This window comes from Rhopalosiphum padi, chromosome 2 (assembly GCF_020882245.1).
Source record: "Rhopalosiphum padi isolate XX-2018 chromosome 2, ASM2088224v1, whole genome shotgun sequence".
In the NCBI taxonomy this organism is placed as follows: Eukaryota; Metazoa; Arthropoda; class Insecta; order Hemiptera; family Aphididae; genus Rhopalosiphum; species Rhopalosiphum padi.
The window spans coordinates 23,653,938-23,672,904 of record NC_083598.1 but is presented as its reverse complement, the minus strand read 5'-3'; the positions used below and the strand labels follow the sequence as shown (position 1 = coordinate 23,672,904).

Genomic DNA, 18,967 nt, shown 5'->3' with positions numbered 1-18,967 from the left:
AAAACAGCACGGTTCAGTTATTTTAACTTGAAAAAAATTACAATAAGATAAAATAATTCGAGTGACAATTATAAATACGTTCACACTCAACAAAACAATATTATCTTTACAGACTTACAGTGGTACAAATAAATTTATATGTATATTCCATGTACCAAGTATAATAAGTACAATAGTGTAATACATATAGGTACTGTACAAATTATATAAGCAGTATTTTCAGTAATAATTGAAGAATGAATTAAATTATTAGCCTTTTAGATATCGTATGAATTGAAATTTGACTTAAAATCCATTTCCTCGTTCACAAACTTCAAACGTGTTACAGGTTTCTTACTTATACCAAGTCCATTAATTTAAACAACGCCATACACACTCGTACTGCACGTATTACAGCACAATGAATTATTAATTATTAATGTTCACGAATCCACTCGAATTATATAGATACATGGTTATAGGAATATGTTTAGCTATTATATATATTATATTATATTATATATATTTTACTTTGTGATACCTATCTATATTCAACGTTGATATCTGTTCGTGTTTATTTTCGTTCTTTGTCTCTGTAATTTATAATGCATTGTTTAATTAAACTATGTTATATACTACATTATTGCGTTATTACTATATTAAATATTAATTAATGATATTGTTATTCAAGTTGTTAAATCCTTTCGCTTTTTTTCACTAATGTATTTCTCTCGAGACATTATTGGTCAGTCATTACAATTTACACAATCATTTCTATAAACTATTGCACAATTTATATTCTATGACCGAAATTTAACTATATAATATTTAATTTTATGCGTTTAATGCCCAGCGCGAAGTATTTAAAAATGAGACTTTACCTAACATAAATATAATTTTTTAACATTTTGACATAATTTGTATTACAAATCATTTATCCAACGCTTTATAGTATAACTACTATACTGAACCGTTTTGACTACTGTATATTCATAATCATATTTGTTCACCTAAATTATTCTGATATTCATATGTACAACAATATAAACCACATTTTTACAGTAAATAATATACTTTAAAAGTTTCAGAATGATAAGGAATTTTGCTAAAAATCTCTTTCGTGTGTCCTTATGTACAAATCTTGACTATGATCATTTATCTTCTTTATATATTAAATCTATGAATCATCGTCGACAGAAAACATCAATTTTTCCAAGAAATAAGACAGTATAAGAAGAATACGAGAAAGAGAGCGAGTGTATGCGAGTGTGAGAAAATGTATGTTTACATTTCATTGACGTGCGAATTGGGCAAATAAAAATAATAATTTGTATGAAAGTTTTGACCTTATGGATTATACAAAAATAGTTTGGCCTTGTTAAAAATCAATAAAAATTTTGTTTATATATTAATATTCATCAAATAATTTCACCATTATTTTCATAGTTCTTTGTTTAATATTATATCTTTTTCGTATTCATGGATATATTATATATGTATATATTTATCCGAGTAATTAATCATCTGCTTAATACAGAAGTTTGTACATGAAACAATATATATTTTTATTTGAACAATGCCGACTGCTAAGTGCAAATGATAATATGGGTAGAATTTGTAGAAAATACAAAGATGTTTTGTTTTACTTTTGTAGTGGCCTTGGTTGGTAAAGATTTTCATATGAAAAAGAACTTTTTGTAAGGCTCAGCTACAAATTATTACTATATAATGGCAAAATTATATCAGATTACGTTCGTTATAAGTGATGTATAATTGTCATTAAAGTTTAACGAGATCACGAAACTCTAGACCCAGAATAACGGAGGCGAATAATTTATTTTTCAATATTACGCTATACTTTTAGTTTTATCTTATAAATTAGTGTATGTATAAATAAATGTCAGCCATTAAACTGTAATATATTTTCAAACTACATCAATCACGTTGATCATAATATTATATTAGTATCTAGATAGATCATACAATTGAAAAGTTATGGTTATTATTAATCCTCACCGCCGGGGTTCTGTTCTTTTCTATCAATTCTTTCACAAGTAGTTAAGTATAATTATTCAACATTTCTGCTCTGAATTAATATATGTCTCATCAGGCATTCCTATACTATTTATATAATTCATACATTATGATATATCTTCAGGTTGATATCACAATAAAATACTGATCCTTCAGAATCTTTAAATATTTTAAACCATAATAATATAATCTTTGAGTTTTATCAAAATTAAAAACATATTTTGAATAAATTCATTATTAAAACACAATGGTAATCACTGCTATACAAAATTGTAAAATCTTAGTTTAATATTTTTATTCAAATTTTTAAGTAATAAAATATAGGTTGTCTATACCATTAAAAGAAAACTTAATTTTGAAATAAACATTATAAATACACATAATAATATTTTTAAAAAAACCTTTAATACCTATACGAGGAAAGAAAATACTAATTATTCCTTTTTATAACTATTTAAATAGTTCTTATGTGGATTCATTATTCTTTAAGATATATGATATGTTTTTTTTTTTTTTGTAATACAATGTGTTTAAAATCTTTCAGTAGGCTGTTGTAATAATATGTTGATATTATTATTTAATATTCTTTTAACTCAGTGGTTTCGTGTTTATGATCTATTTTTCTTAATTTTCTTAATAACTAAAATATTAAATATACATTAAATTGTTAATTATGTCGTTCGTATACATCGTACATGAAACATGTATCGTATAGGTAAATAATAATATTAAAATGTATAAATTAAATTTATTCTGGTTAAAAAAAATGTATATCAGTATAATATAAACTGTCTATTCATAGATACTGTAATTTTATATTACCAGGTACTTAACTGATTCATAAATTATGTATTTTATATTTTTATATAATGGTGTACCTATGCTGTACAATACACTAGTGTAGGTACTCCGTGTGTTGCAGACTTGGCTAACATTCTAAACTTGAAATATTTATTATTTTTAGACAATTGTTTCCAGTGTTTAATGCTGTATTAAAAATTTTATTCTGATTACTTTTATAATTTTAAATAAATTGTTATGCAGTTAATCATAAATTACTAAAATTATATAAATGCAATATATGTATTTTATTAGTTTTAATATTATAGTCATGACAAGTAGGGACTGTAAATAAATTAAAAGTTCAAACGATAATAATTTTGTGATTATTTTTATTTTCTGATGTGTATTTTATAAGTACAAATTACAGGGTGCGGCGTAATGGACTTTCATGTTTCAAATATCCATTGACGCGTAATAAAAGCGATTAGATTAGAACAGTTTATTTCGTTAGATTGAGTATCTAATTATTAAGGTTTTCAGACGTCAAAATGCCGTGGTCCGGTGAACAATGTGGTTTTATTATCGAGTTATTTTTCAAAAATGCTGTGTGACTGCGACACGATTTTTAATTAGAAATAATTTAAGGATAACGGGATCTAAACTACATTAATACAGTTGAACGTCCCAATTCCAGGATAAAAGGTTAAAACCTACGCCGCAACCTATAATACACATAGATTAAAGAATACCTACCTATAACAAAAAATAATAAAAGTTAAACGCATAATACATTAGTAGTTAATACACATTGAAAATAAATTTTGAAATACCTGTCTAGTGTCTATATATTGCATAGTATGTAATAACATATTATTATAATAATAAGCGAAGATTTAAAAAAAATTTTTATCAGCAGAGCTGCAGTCATCTAAACAATATTTAAATATATTTTTATGGTCCATCACCAATGTGTTTTAATAATTTAAAATGGAAATTCGAAATGCGAAATGATACAACATAAACTAAAATCAAATCAAATCAAATTTAAACTTGGTTCGGTTAACGTGACAATAGACAAACAATAGGGTGGATACTGGCGAATAACGATTCTATAAGAAAAATATTATTATTATTATATAAAATATTGTTATATTATAATTATTTTAATTTCCAATAGATACATTGCACAACAAAATTCGTTTTAAAATCTGCTAAACATCTATTGGATAAATGTGTAATAATATTGTTATACTACTTTTACAGTTTTAAAGTAATATCTTGAGTGATAGAAAAATATATATATATTAAAATAAAATATTGATTTTTTTGAAGAAAAACTCGTATACATGCCTAGGAAAGTATCTCATTATGAAATTAATGCAATGATAGAAACTTGACAAGCTAAAAGAAAATTAAGCTTATACCTATAGTTTGGTTAACGTGATTTTATATAATAATAATATTAAATAGTTATTATTTTATAATTTTCCAAACACAAATTCTTAATATTATATTTTTATATTATGTAAAAAGTAAATATTAAAACGTTGAAAACTATAAATTAAAACTTGGTAATTCTGATAAGCTCGACGAACTAACTATGTTTAAATATCAATCGATAAAGACTAAATTATATAATCATATACTCGTATATAGAAGTTTTAAGAAACTTTAAACGCAAATTCTTTTCTTCCACAAAAAGTGTAATACCTATTTTCCTTAGGTACTCTTATATTTAACTTAAGATTATGTATAGGTAGGTATTTAAATTAAAAGTATAAAGTATAATAACTATAGTATTAATTTATAAGTACATTATTAAATTAAAAGTTAAATATTTTATTCAGTGTTATTTGTGTATTTTAGTAGAAAAATAAAGATGAATTAGGTAGTATTGAATACAAATTGTGGTGTAAGCACATAGGTAGATATATATAATGTTTTATTTCCATATAGTTCGTACAATATGGTAATAAATAATAATAATTAATGTAAAATAAAAATAAAACAATATTTAATAGGATTCTAAACTTCTTAAATTAAAAAACAAAATAAATATCATAATAAAATCGAAATAAAATAACACTTTTGATTTAAATTCGAGATAATGATTCTTATATAGTTGTATTCAAAGTTATTTATAATAACTGAATTATACTAACAAAACAATAATATCTTGTTTTAATTTTCAGGTTGCTTATTTAACCGTAATGTTTGTAATCAACGCGAATTGTGCTTCGATGGTAATATGACTATATCTAAATTCACTATTAACATTTGTATAATTGAAATAACCTAATAACCTTTACGTTTTTTATTTTATCGTAGATCATGCATTTGGAAAATGCATTCCAAGTTATGATAACGGAGCCGATGAATACACGTAAGATTAACCGATTATAATATCCGTATACTCGATTTAATACCAAACTATAACTCATAGTCTTTAGCTGTTTATAGTTCACCTTGATTTTACATTATATAATAATTGATAATTAAAAAGTAGCCTGTCTTCTCCCTTAAAATATTTTCAAATTACAACATAGTTTGTGCGTACCTATATTACATTAGTTCAGCAAATGTGGAATAAGGTCTCGAATCTTAGATATTAAATAAAAAGTTGAAGATAATTTTTTTTTTATTTTAGGTACAAATTAATGATGAATAACCTCATGATATTACGAGAAGATATGAAATTCCTCTACTACAACGGTTATAGTTGGCCCCATCCTTTTACACAATGCGTACTTCAAAATCGATTGAAATTGATAAGATATAATTTGCCACCAGTTGACAATTCGATTTGTAATCAATATTTAAGAGTATCTGATAATAAACAAGTAAGTCACTTTCATAACTAGGTATCGATTTAACTGATTTATATTGATTTTTTTTCTTTTACAGAATGATGATGGTGATTTTGCGGACTACTACAAGCAACCTGATTTGTACGTGAATGCTGAAGATATTGGTCGAGGTCGTGATTACTATCCGGAAATAGGTATTTAAAATTAAAGGTCGTGAAAAACAACAGGTTAATACTGGTGTTTGATTTAGATTATGAATATCGTCGAAATATGATCAATCGTAATAGACTTCAAGGAACTCCCTTGTATTTACCGTGGATGCCAGGCATAATATAATATTTATGGTTACACTTATGCAACACTATAAATAACCAAATAAATTACTTTTATAGGCTTAAAACAACAACAATCACAGTACGAAGAAGATCCAAGTCCGTTAGTTTATGGTCAACCAAGATTTCATCCAGATTACAACACGCCAGAAGGATTTAGAGCAGGTGAAGAAATAAAGGACAAGATTGACGATGAGTGGAAAAAATTGAGACAAATGGACATGCTATCAAAGGGTATAGACAATTCGAATAAAGCTTACACGGAAGGTGGTTTAGTGTTCTTACCGAAAAAAGGTAAGTAAACGATAGTAAGCAAACAACTAAAACACATTATAATTTAGGATGGATATTTATAGGAGCTAATGGCGAGGAAGACGAAGTAATGTTTAGTGATTTCATTAATAATTATGATTCGGAATCGGGTTGGGCCGGATTTAAAAGACCTGAACGATTAGACGTTAAAAAACCAGGACCATTCTTTAAATTAAATAATTATGTAGTAAGTTAATTAAATCTCTATATCAGAAACAATGATTTAAAATTTCGGTATTTATAATTTCAGAAAAATGACGAAGAAAATGAACCAAAATCAGCCGAGGATTTAACGAAAACAGTTGGTACGTAATTTATAACGTGATTAAAATTTTGAAAAACTATTACATTTTTTGTTCTTGCAGATGCAACAACTTTGTTAGGAACAAACCGAAAAACGGATTCAGAAGACAATAAATCAGCTAACGGCAAACCAACAAAACTAACTCAAGATGATTTCAAAGTGATTTATGTGAACAAACTTGCACCAGGAGAAGAAAAAGATGGACAGAAAAAAGAAAAAACCAAAGATAAAATGAATGACACAGATAATGATAATTATGAAGTGGTCGACACTTCTTATGTCTGCATCCGACTAAAAGACAAGTGAATTTATTTTTGTTAATCGATGTTTGTTTTATTATTATTATTATTATTATTAATTATTTTATACAGGATAAGTAATCGAGAAAGAGGAGACAAACTACTAAAAACACTGGCAAATATTATTAACGTTGACTTTAAATCAATGGTGAATGCTCGGTATGTGATATATTATAATTTAAGTAATAGGAATTATTGACAATTTCTAATTTTTAAATATATATCTAATAGTTTAATAATTATTAAATATTAAAAAATATTAATTGTAAATACAAATTAATAATATAACATAATATTATACTTTTACTTTTAATTATTCATTTATACGTTAAACCTAAATATAATCCAAGGCCGAAACAAGTATACAATTAAATTTATAATACTTTTTGCGTCTGAGCATTTTTAATTAAATTTTAAATTATTTTTAAAGAAAAATTTAATATATTCTAATATTTTTTCTACTGCAAAATTATATTATTTTCAGCTATGAAGAATCCGAAATTACATTCCAAATACTCCCAAGTGCTGGAACCAACGTTACGGAAATAGTGAAAAAAATAGAAACAATGAAAAACAAATTCGCAAAGAAATCGGGTTATACCATTGACTTTGTGAGCATTGGAGACAAGGTAAATGTGTATTACACGTTTGCATTAAATTTAGAAACTGAGTGTTTAATAAAATAAATTTAGGCCAAGACACCATCAGTGATGATGAGTTCTACGTACGAAGACAGCAAAAATTTCGAATGGATTTTCATGTCCGTCGCAGCTGTGTGCGCGGTAGTAGCCTCAGCTGCGGCATTATTAATAATAAGAAGACATTCAAGATATAAAAGCAAATTTGAAGGATTGATTGGTAGTAGTGCGGAGGTCAGTAAAGATTATCAGGTAAATATTATCGAGAAATTATATATATGATGTATGTTTAACTCTATTTAGTTTAGTAAATACTCGTAGTCACTATAATACTTTAATTTTTTCATGTTATTTTTTTTTTTTTTTACCAAGGAATTATGCCGAGCACGAATGTCGAATAAAAAAGAAGAACCGAATGCCACGTCCCAAAGAATAGCGAGCTTGTCGAAAGATCCAGACAACAGTCCTTCTTCAAGGTCAAGCACGTCTTCGTGGTATTTTTTTGTCATAATTATAAGCACAATATGTACTTTCAAGCTTGCGCGCGGGTGTAGCAGAGGAGTTCAAATATTAATATATACCCAATACCCATGTATAATACCAATTTTCTTATCTTGGCCCTTTAGGCAATAGGAATTATTACAATGGTTTCATCCAAAAACCGCACACATAGTGTAGTATAATAAAACCACTTATTATTATTAATCAATAGATTCACAGGAATTATGAACGTCAAAAACTTTTAACAAGTTTACTAAAAACTTTGAACGAAGAACAAAATGTTATCTTAAATTGTTTTACTCTACTTGTACTACTCAAGATAAATAAAAGACATCTGTTCACAAAGTAGATGAAATTATTAATTTAACACGTAGATAAAAAAAATAAATATATCGAATAATCTTATATTATATTAATTATTGTGATGAGATATTACTTAACTGAAGGTCGGTTTATATAATTTATATAATTTTTTTTAATAAATATGCATAATAAATTAATAAATAATAGATTTTAAATTTAAAAATGTATACACTTTAAGTAATTATAAATTCATTATTGTGCGGTTTTACCCTACTAAATATGTGCGGTTTTAACCCACCAAATGTGTGGTTTTGAATTCATTGATTACAATATTTACATAATATAGGTATAGGTACCCTAATAAAATTAAATATAATCGATAAATTATGGAGAGGAATATTTTAGTGTAGGTAGTGGTTTCTCGTTGGATTATTAGTACTATTTTATTTAGTACCTACCTATTTTCACTTAATTTTAAAATGTACAAGCCACATTTCACAAAGACTTGAAAAATCTATGAAAAATTGAATCGAAAATATCGATTAAAAACATTTATTCAATTATTGAATAAATTAACCATTGATAACAAATAGGACTGTTTTGTTTTTTATGCTGCATCTGCGATTGGTGTTGAATTTCAACACGCCGCACGCTTGAATGTATATATTATATACGACGACAAATTATTAAAACTTATAATGATATTCACTTTTAAGGGGAGAGGAACCAGTCTTATCGAACATGGATATTTCTACCGGACACATGGTTTTGGTAATTAACTTTGAAACGTATTCATGCTCTTGAACCCGTAATACTGAAATAACGCTGCGTTATGTATTTCAGGCATACATGGAAGATCATCTGAACAACAAGAACCGATTGGACAGCGAATGGGCTGCGCTATGCGCGTACGAGGCAGAACCGTGTGCGGTAAACGTTGCGAGAAAGGTGAATAAAAGAAAATCGGCCGATCGCAATATATAAAATGAAATAGGCAAAGATTCAATGAATTAAAATTAATATTAAATATAATAGAACTCACTGAACTCAATTTAATATAATTAGAGTTCTATAGGTAATTAATTTACATGTTTGTGTCTACTAAATTATTACATCAAAAAATATTAATTTGTTTATTTCTATTTACCTACAGAAAAATGAAACAAGTTATTTTATTAACCACAATCATAGTTATTTAGATTTGAAGATGATGTAGCAAACATCATTTTTATTTAACTTACTATTTTTCAAATTAACTTGATAAAGTTATAATTTATTGAGTACAACAGACATTAGAATAAGTAACTAGGTACCTATCTAATTAAATAAAAAGTTATGAAAAAAAAACTCTAACTACATTTTAACGCCCATTCTTATTGCATTTTTATCTATATACACCGTTTTGACAGTTTCAACTTATGCAACGAGGTTTTTTTTATTTGATTATAATATATTCATATTATTATTTTTTTTTTTTTTATGCGTTACTCATTAGCCGGATAACGCCAAGAAGAATCGTTACATCAATGCACTTCCATACGATCATGCCAGGGTCGTGATCAACGAGTACGCCAACATGAACAACTCGGACTACATTAACGCATCAACGATAGTAAGTCTGATCGATATATTGTATATACGGTATAGGCGCCAAGTTTTAAAAAACTTAATGGGTGCTTGGTATCATAACCATAAATGTACAATTTGGAGGATGAGGCTTAACCCATAGTCAATATTATGTCCCCGTAAAATCCAATATTCTAATAGGTACTCAATACCCCATAATTTCAATGGGTGCCTGAGCCCCCCGCACCCATTTACATGGCGCCTATATGTATATACCTACCATAAACCAATAAAGAAATGAACTAATAGTAGAGAAATAATTTCGATGGCCAAATAATATTTAGTAAAAATTGTGGTATCTAATACATTTCAGTTCATCTACAGCTGAAAGTCAGGAAAGCTAGGAGCCGCCCTTACCCACTCTTAGTGACAACCATTATTTTTCAATCATATAATATAGTATCTATTACTGGTATATTATGTACAATGTACTAATAAAGTATTATAATTAATTGTACAATAATACTTAGATTATATAAAATTATCAAAATGTAATTATGCATTTAATTGGTAAAACTCGTCCATACGGAATCACCAATAACCATTTCAGTGGAGTTTATCAATATAGGTACCTACACTCAACAAGTTCTCGACTGTCGATAACAATTTTGTATTTTAATACTCGCTTTTGAATTAGGATAAACAAAAAATTCCATTATGTATAGAGACCCAAAATCTGGCCCCGTCTATAAAGTGAGAAAAATGAATTTAACAACAAAAATCTATTTTTAGAAAAATATAGCATACAAGTCCTATCATATGCACAGGTATTTTTACCCATATTGATTACTAGGCAACCCATAGCAATAGGTTGACGTACAATTCAAATGAAAAAATATATAATATGTCTATGGAGTATATCGTATACTAATTTTCAATATATATTATGATTATTATTATATTATTTGAATATACCAATGGTGTACGGAGAAATATCCAATGTGGTGCGGGTGGGAGTTCATTAAAATATGAATGTACCTATGTTGTATAAAAATATTTTTGTATTTTTACATAATGAAAAAAGCTAATATGGGTGAGAAATTTTTCCCACCACCGTATCCATATAATGGCAGTCGACGAATTTTCATGCGATTAATAATTTTTGTTGACTGTTTATACGTTTTTTACAGACCGACCACGATCCGCGTAACCCGGCGTATATCGCAACACAGGGACCGTTGGCTGAGACATCGGCGGACTTTTGGCAAATGGTGTGGGAACAAGGGTGCGTGGTGATCGTTATGTTGACCAGACTAGTGGAGAACGACGTGGTGTTGTGCCATCGTTACTGGCCAGAAGAAGGATCGGAACTCTATCACATATATGAGGTAAACTTTTTAACGATATGAAGGCGTCCTAATTTATAAATATACACATTAACTAGTCGTAGTCAGGCATGTACACAGGGGGGTGTTTTGGGTGTTTAAACACACCCCGAAATATTTGGGTTTTTGTGTGTCTTATTCAATTTTAATGTTAATTTTGTTATATCAATGGTTATATATTTTTTTAAAGTATTGTAAGTATACCTAATTTTCATAAAAAATTTTTTATATATTTATTTTTTTTTAAATATATTTTATATTAATTATATAATTAACTTTTTTTAGTTCTACTTTTAAATAACTGATTTTAAAAAACACCCCCCAAACATTTTTCTGCATACATCCCTGGTCGTAGTCGGTTCGAAATATAATCAATGTGTATTATTATATAAAAAACAATAAGTATACCTATGTAGTTACTAATATCGGTGCATACTTTTCTTGCGTGCATTTCTCAGGTGCATTTGGTGAGTGAACATATATGGTGCGACGATTACTTGGTAAGGAGCTTTTATTTGAAGAACTTGAAAACCGGAGAGACCAGGACCGTCACTCAGTTCCACTTCTTGACATGGCCGGACGGAGGCGTACCGAACACCACCAAAGCTCTTCTGGAATTCCGCAGGTAATTTACAATGGAAAATATACACGAGTAGGTAGGCAATTTTGCGATTAGAATGTCTTACAGATTAATACGAAAATGTGAAAACCGTTGAAATAAAACGTAAAACACGACCGTTAAAGTTGATACATTTAACGCACGCATATAGTAAATACATTGGCGATATAGTATTAAAAAACTACTTTTTTTCAGGAAAGTAAATAAGTCGTTCCGTGGCAGATCTTGTCCTATTGTCGTGCATTGCAGGTAAGTACCAATTCTATTTAAGTAAATATTTCGCATGCAATTTGACGTGAACGGAACAATATTATGTACCTATACCTAACCCATTTTATCATGATATACGCAGTGATGGTGTTAGTCGTACTGGTTCGTATTGCCTATTGGATATGGTGCTTAATCGTATGGCGAAAGGAGCTAAGGAGATTGATATAGCTGCTACTCTGGAGCACATCCGGGATCAGCGTTCGGGTGCGGTGGCTACAAAGGCGCAATTCCAAATGGTTCTGGCCGCCGTGGCCGAAGAAGTGCAAGCCATATTGAAAGCTTTGCCCCAACAACAGACACCTCAACCTTTACCTCCACCTCCACCACCAGCCCAACATTGAATTTCTTTTATCCTGTTACACATACACGATTTAAGCTCTACCCTTTGCTAGTGTTTCCTAAACTATAGGCTCAAAAAATGTTTTTTTGATCTCATCATCAACTATCTTCTAGATGTCTTTTAATATCATAATAAAACATTTATTCGGATGCTTGAAACTCCAGCATATTATATAAACTTAACGCCTTTCGTTTTCCTATTCAAGTGTTGATTTATGTTATAATATTAAATAATTTACCGGTCAATTGTTACCAATACAAAAATAACCATAAAACAGGTTAATTATTATGTATTTTTTTATTATATAATTTTAAATGTTTTTTTATTTATTTTTATGTTATAAGTATACATTTGTTAATTTTCTCTTCAAAAGTCATGAACTGTTTAAGTTAAATTTTCAATTTTATTTAATAACCACTCCGATATTTTAACAATCGTATAACATTTAGTCATATAGAATTATAATCAAATTACCTATTATTACTTATTAGAGATCATACTATGATAGTTTTCAACTTTGAAATTAAATTTATTATATTAACAGATATACAAATAATATATACCTATATTACATATATATATAAATAATAATTTTATGTTAAAAAAAAATATAATATATACTTATAAATTATAATAAACAATTATTAATATTAATAGCCATAGAGAAGTATTTAAATTATATTTATGCAAATTATAATACCTGTCTAATGTGAGATCTAAATCATCCGAATAAACTCTGAACTGTTCCCTAATGATTAAGCAGTAGTTCAATTTATTTGTTCATTTATTCATCCCTGAATCGTAAAGCCTCAGCAACTTGTGTTTTCAGTGATCAAGTAATATAAATTTTATTCGCTAAATTAATAATAATTAATAGCTGAATAAATTTATAGTACTATAAACAATCAAAGGTTAGCACTCATCTAGTCATCATTGGCACTCTCAAATATGAATTAAAATTTTCACAATATTTGTTTTTTAAGTTTGTTATACATATTTGATCAATGAAAATAATAATATTTACTTGAATGTATTTTTATATTATGTACCTATAATTAGATTTGCATAAAATAATTTTGAATTATGGTAAACAATATCTTACAAATAATACGAAACATGAATTAGATTAAACTATGAATTAAAATTACTATTTATCAAATAGTTTGAAATATCACCATATAATACATATATAATATGTTAAGTACCTACATAGTTACATTATTAGTTAGGAACTACGTGTATCAAGTAATTTATTTAAAATTTAAAACATAAAATTATAAGTAAGTAATTTAGATTATTTATAGGCTAACATTTTATAATTTACATATCATCAAAATGAATGGATACATTTCTGTAATCCTTTCTAGGTAATTTTAAAGATATTGCACACTTATTGCTAAACAAGAATAAAACTAATCCACTTATTTCAGGTTAAAAAGTTGTTCAGTTCTTCCATTAAACTAATTACTGTGAGTGATGAATGATTCTTTTTTTGTTAAAATATTAAAAAAATATGTACAACAATCTTATAGCATTACAATCATTTTAAGCAGTAAAGAATATTATTTACATAATAGAAACAACATTTTTACAACTTACATTAATAATGTCTAAAATAATTAACAGACAATGATAGATAATAAAATATGTCAGATTATAAAGTTATATTATTGAAATATTTTAATGAAAAAACAGGATTTAAAATGTATTTCCTTTTAACCTAAAACATTATATTTTAGGTTCTAAAATTATCAGTATATTATTATTTATTGCTTTACTCTTTTTAAACTAATATTAAAAAATAACCTCATCACATTATATAAAAAAATAACAAACAAATTAAAATCCCAAAATATAAACTTCATAATATGGTCTATGAATCGTCGTCTAAATTTGATTGGTAAATATTGCTTAAAGAATTACAGGCTAATAATAAAGATTTATCTGATGTTAGATGGTTCTTCCAAGTTGAAACAAACCTCTGAATGCCAACTTTAAAATATTCAGGATCAATCACAAATTGTTCTTTTATCTTATTATGAACAGATTGAAATTCTGATAAAATATTTTCAAATTCTTTTTTTTCTGTATTTTGTTTTTCTTCATCATAATTAGATGTATTTAATATACAAATATCACTATCTTCTGAACAGTTTATGATATTTTTATTCAAACTTTCACTTAAAAACTCTTGGTGGATACACGGAGAACACACATTAATAATAGTGCAAGAACAAAGTCCGATATCCATATCAACAAAAAATTTACCACCATTATTATTTTCTACTAAGTACATGGAATGATTGTCATTCATACAACAGTAAGTAAAACAGTTTTTATCTCTGTTAATCTCTTTGAAGTTATTTAAAATTATTTGTTGATTATTATATGGATTATCTGTAAACAAATTGTTGTAGAAAAAGTCAATTTCATCAATAACAAAATGAAATGTTTGTAAGATTGAAAGTGAATTAGTATGGTGATAAATAAATTTCCGTTCAGAAATTGTGGAGCATGGATGAGTAAACATAGACGAACAAAATAAAAAATTATTTTCATTAATATTTTGCATAAATTGATTGAAATTTGGATATTTTTCAACTAAAACAATAGCAAAATTGTTATCTATTAAATGATCGATAATAAAATTTTCAGAACATACTATTTTTTTTAATTCAATAAAACAATTTAATTCTTCAACTAAATTATTTTTATCTGTGACATTAATAAGCCATTTCCACACACTCAGCAAAAAATGAAATTTTGAAACACATACAGTGGCTTTAGGAAAAACTGTTTGGAATACATGTGTATATTCTAAGCCTACTACAACAGTCTTGGTCCTACCACCTAACTTTTCCCACAAACATAAACCTGCTTTTAACAAACAGTCCTTATCATTTGTGGATATAATTACTCCTACAGGGATCATTATTTTTTTATCAGTTTCACTAAACATAAACCATGTCTTACAAATATCTAAACTAGTTGAGCACACAAATACTGTATCGGTATTAATTTTTTCCATTAGCGGAGTTCGAACAGCTACCACAATATTGTTTTCTATTAATTCAATATCAGCACTCTTTCTTCCTATTCTAGTATTATAATATTTTAGAGATTCCATTAATGAATCTACACGTTTAACAAACGGTGATGAAAATCTAGACTTTCTAATGTACCTGTAGTACAACTCATAGACAAATTCTACATCTGGTTTGACTCCTGAATCCATTAATTTCAAATAATGATTTATACCTTCATTTTGTATAGTTTTAATTGTATATGTATGCAGTGCACTAGCTGCTGGTAGACCGTTTTTAAATAAATGTGCAAATTGATCATAAACATGAAATATATCTAAAGATTTCATTGAAGTGAAATTATTTTTAGGATGACAATGACAATGTTTCATTAGTATGACAGCTTTTGATTGATGAGCTCTGTAAACAACAAATCTTGGTCTTAAAAACATACTCATACTTTCTGCTACAATCACAATTTTACTTACAATTCTTTGTTTAAAGGTTTAATTGTAACTGTTAAACTGGCTTTACAACTAGTTGGTTTTTGCAGAATACTATTGGACTTAATATTCCAATAATCAATGTTTTTGCATTTATACACTTTCTAAGATTAGAGAAATGTTATAGTGTTTTAATATACCACTACAATATTATAATGAATATACTAGCTAATTTTACTTACTCGATGGATGTTTTTTAAAGAAATAGAATTTACATTTTCAGTTATATAATTAACTTTAGTTTTATGACATAAATTATCCAACCAATTTAAAAATGATTCTTTATCGATGTTAATAATTAGAAACTTTGCTTTAAACTGTCCATATAAAATATCTTTGAATGCTAATATTTTATAAGAATAATCATCTGGCAAACAATCCTAAAGTAAATAAACAATTATTTTTGTAAATAATTTTCAATTCAAAAAGAAGTATCTATTATCTTAAATGTTTAAAAGTTAAACTTATAATATTGATAAATATCAAACAAAGCAGCTATATGATTTTATTACACATATATACTTACTTTTAATGATAAATAAGCATCGAGCTTTTGAGAAACTCTTTTCTTTGATGGCCCTGAATTGTACTTGCTTAAATTTAGTATTGAAATATTGTGATCTAATTGTCTATGTTTGTTTAACACACTATTATTATTAAACTTTTTATGACATTGTGAACAGTTTAATAAACTTTTGGAATCATCATCACATATTTTAGAAACGTTAGATTCGTGAACAGTTTTCATATGTTTTAAAATATGTTTTCTTAATGTAAAAGTCTGTGAACACAGACTGCATGGATACAAAATATCCATTGTTGAAAAAATTGATAACCTATTAAAAATAAAATAAGACTTCAAAACTAAGTACAATAAAAATTATTTTAATAAACTATAATATTTCGGATTGACAAATTGACATTCTAGTTTGAAAATCTTAAGAATATAATATATACTAATTGTGTGACTTTGTTATAGCTGATTTTACAATATAATCATTTGCCCCGTTACCATTAAAAAAATTTAAATAATGGTAACGGCTCTAACTTTATGGGCGATGATGGTAACTAATTTTTGCCCCACCAAATGAAATTTATGTCGGCATTATGGACTATAGTTCATACTTCATAATGTTTTATTTAATATTTATACATGGTAAAATAGTAGTTGAAGTAGTTATATGTGTTCTAGTGGGAAAAGGGGGTTCAACCTAGGAATATATTTTATGGAATTTTTTTAAAATCCCAAATACCTACTTTGGTTATTAAAAGTATTTTTACTAAGAGTATTCTTTAGTAGAATCGATTATATCAATAAAGTACACATTAAACGTGTATTTCCATACCTACTCTGTAATTAATTTGAATAATCAACATCTTGTTATAAGTAAACTTATTAAGAATGTATAATATTTTAACCTATGTTTTGGCTATTATTCCTTATTTACCTATAAATGTAGCTATCAATCTAAATCTAAACAAACAATTAACAATTTATACTGAATGTTACTAAACTATATTAATATATTAAACCAGTTAGTACATACTTAATAGCTGATGGTCTGATGGTTAATAACTTAAATTAGTTATTAGAATACTTTAATTTTGATAATGTATTTAAAAAAAAAAAATGAGAATTAAAAAATCGTTAGTCGTTTCAGTAATACTGTGTAGTGTGTAAATCATCATCGTGTAATCACTGTAATGTCTGTAATTACTAATTTAATATATTTTAAACATTAACATGAACGCATTGAACGAAATATTTTGAATTATTTTTATTCAGTTTACAGAAATACAGATTATCGTTATATCACATTATCACATAGTACATAAACAAAAATATAGAATAATGTAATCACTGAGATAGATAACAAAAGTACAATACAATACAGTGACCGTATAAAACAGGTCGCATTTGACCCCCACCACTATAGAACAAATTTAACGTGTAAAACCGATTATTTCTGTAATTTATGTATTAGTTAATACCATAAACTAATTCAATACTATTTTAGTAATCCAAAAAATCTTTAAAACCTAATATAAGGTTTATTATAAGCACAAAACAAACAATTATAACTCATAAGACATGTTGTATTTATCGTAGTAGAAAAAAAAAATCAAAAACCATTATTTTTGTTTATAAACATTTAACGTTCAAATGTTTACGAAATATATCAAAATCGCGAAAATTTGCAAGGAATTTTGAAGTTGAAAATTCGTAAAAATTGTTGTGATGTATACCTAAGGTTGAAAACCCCAATACAAGGTTATCCATAAATTTTCCTTCAAGTAACTGTAAAAAAAAATTCTAGCATCAATATAGAAAAAAATGGTACTGGTCTGTTATCGCTCCGCCACGGGAACGAAAAATTTTATCGCCCCGCCAATTACGAACGCGGCGATTACGAAACATATCAAAGAGGGGCTACATTTTAGCCGAAAATATTAAAGCCGACAATATTATAATTATTATAGCAGACAATATTTTAGCCGAAAAATATTACAGCCGACAGTATTTTAGCCGACAAATATTACAGCCGACAGTATTTTAGCCGACAACTAGAATTTGACAGTTGGTAACATTGATTATAATCAATGGTTGCTATAATCTCTCCGACCATTCGAAATTTTACGTTTTTTGTTGATTCGTAATTTGTATTGCCTATATTAGCCTCCTAAAATGAAATATTTCATTGAATTTTTATTTTTTGTATGTTATGTAATTAATATGTATTGAATATTAATGTAAAACAAATAACAAAAGCAATTAATAATATAGTTTATGTATGATATAAAACAAAATTGATGAATATACAATTTTGTAATATTATTATAATAACCTAATTATTAGTATAAAAATAATAAGAAGTATAAAATAATCTATGTAAAATCAACCAAACGAAATTCCTAATACATAATATCAACAGTAGTCAGTAGGTATTACTATTAAAACAATTATTCTT

General features: G+C 26.8%; 2 protein-coding genes across 5 annotated transcripts in view; one reads left to right on the top strand and one right to left on the bottom strand.

The window, feature by feature from the left end:
• Positions 1-12,630, top strand: part of LOC132919834 (receptor-type tyrosine-protein phosphatase N2) — a 38,655-nt gene extending 26,025 nt beyond the window's left edge. Inside the window, exons 4-23 of one of the 4 annotated variants that reach the window (XM_060981718.1) lie at positions 4,989-5,039; positions 5,125-5,179; positions 5,444-5,636; positions 5,701-5,797; positions 5,854-5,928; positions 5,996-6,229; positions 6,277-6,434; positions 6,498-6,552; positions 6,613-6,853; positions 6,923-7,009; positions 7,335-7,479; positions 7,543-7,722; positions 7,861-7,964; positions 9,009-9,063; positions 9,136-9,240; positions 9,788-9,904; positions 11,049-11,246; positions 11,702-11,868; positions 12,058-12,111; positions 12,215-12,630. In XM_060981718.1, coding sequence (XP_060837701.1) covers positions 4,989-5,039; positions 5,125-5,179; positions 5,444-5,636; positions 5,701-5,797; positions 5,854-5,928; positions 5,996-6,229; positions 6,277-6,434; positions 6,498-6,552; positions 6,613-6,853; positions 6,923-7,009; positions 7,335-7,479; positions 7,543-7,722; positions 7,861-7,964; positions 9,009-9,063; positions 9,136-9,240; positions 9,788-9,904; positions 11,049-11,246; positions 11,702-11,868; positions 12,058-12,111; positions 12,215-12,473 — 2,630 coding nt within the window. In that variant the 3' untranslated portion in view covers positions 12,474-12,630. Of the gene's footprint in view, positions 1-4,988; positions 5,040-5,124; positions 5,180-5,443; positions 5,637-5,700; positions 5,798-5,853; positions 5,929-5,995; positions 6,230-6,276; positions 6,435-6,497; positions 6,553-6,612; positions 6,854-6,922; positions 7,010-7,334; positions 7,480-7,542; positions 7,741-7,860; positions 7,983-9,008; positions 9,064-9,135; positions 9,241-9,787; positions 9,905-11,048; positions 11,247-11,701; positions 11,869-12,057; positions 12,112-12,214 lie in introns of all 4 variants that reach the window. The other 3 variants (XM_060981716.1, XM_060981717.1, XM_060981715.1) reach the window with 3 other exon arrangements.
• A 483-nt stretch (positions 12,631-13,113) lies between these two features.
• Positions 13,114-17,838, bottom strand: LOC132919836 (uncharacterized). Its single transcript, XM_060981719.1, has 5 exons — positions 17,546-17,838; positions 16,525-16,834; positions 16,181-16,378; positions 15,984-16,102; positions 13,114-15,915 (listed from the first exon to the last, which is right to left on the bottom strand). Exons 2-5 carry the CDS (start codon positions 16,813-16,815, stop codon positions 14,346-14,348), a joined length of 2,178 nt encoding a protein of 725 aa, XP_060837702.1. The 5' UTR covers positions 16,816-16,834; positions 17,546-17,838; the 3' UTR covers positions 13,114-14,345.
• Positions 17,839-18,967: the final 1,129 nt, after the last annotated feature.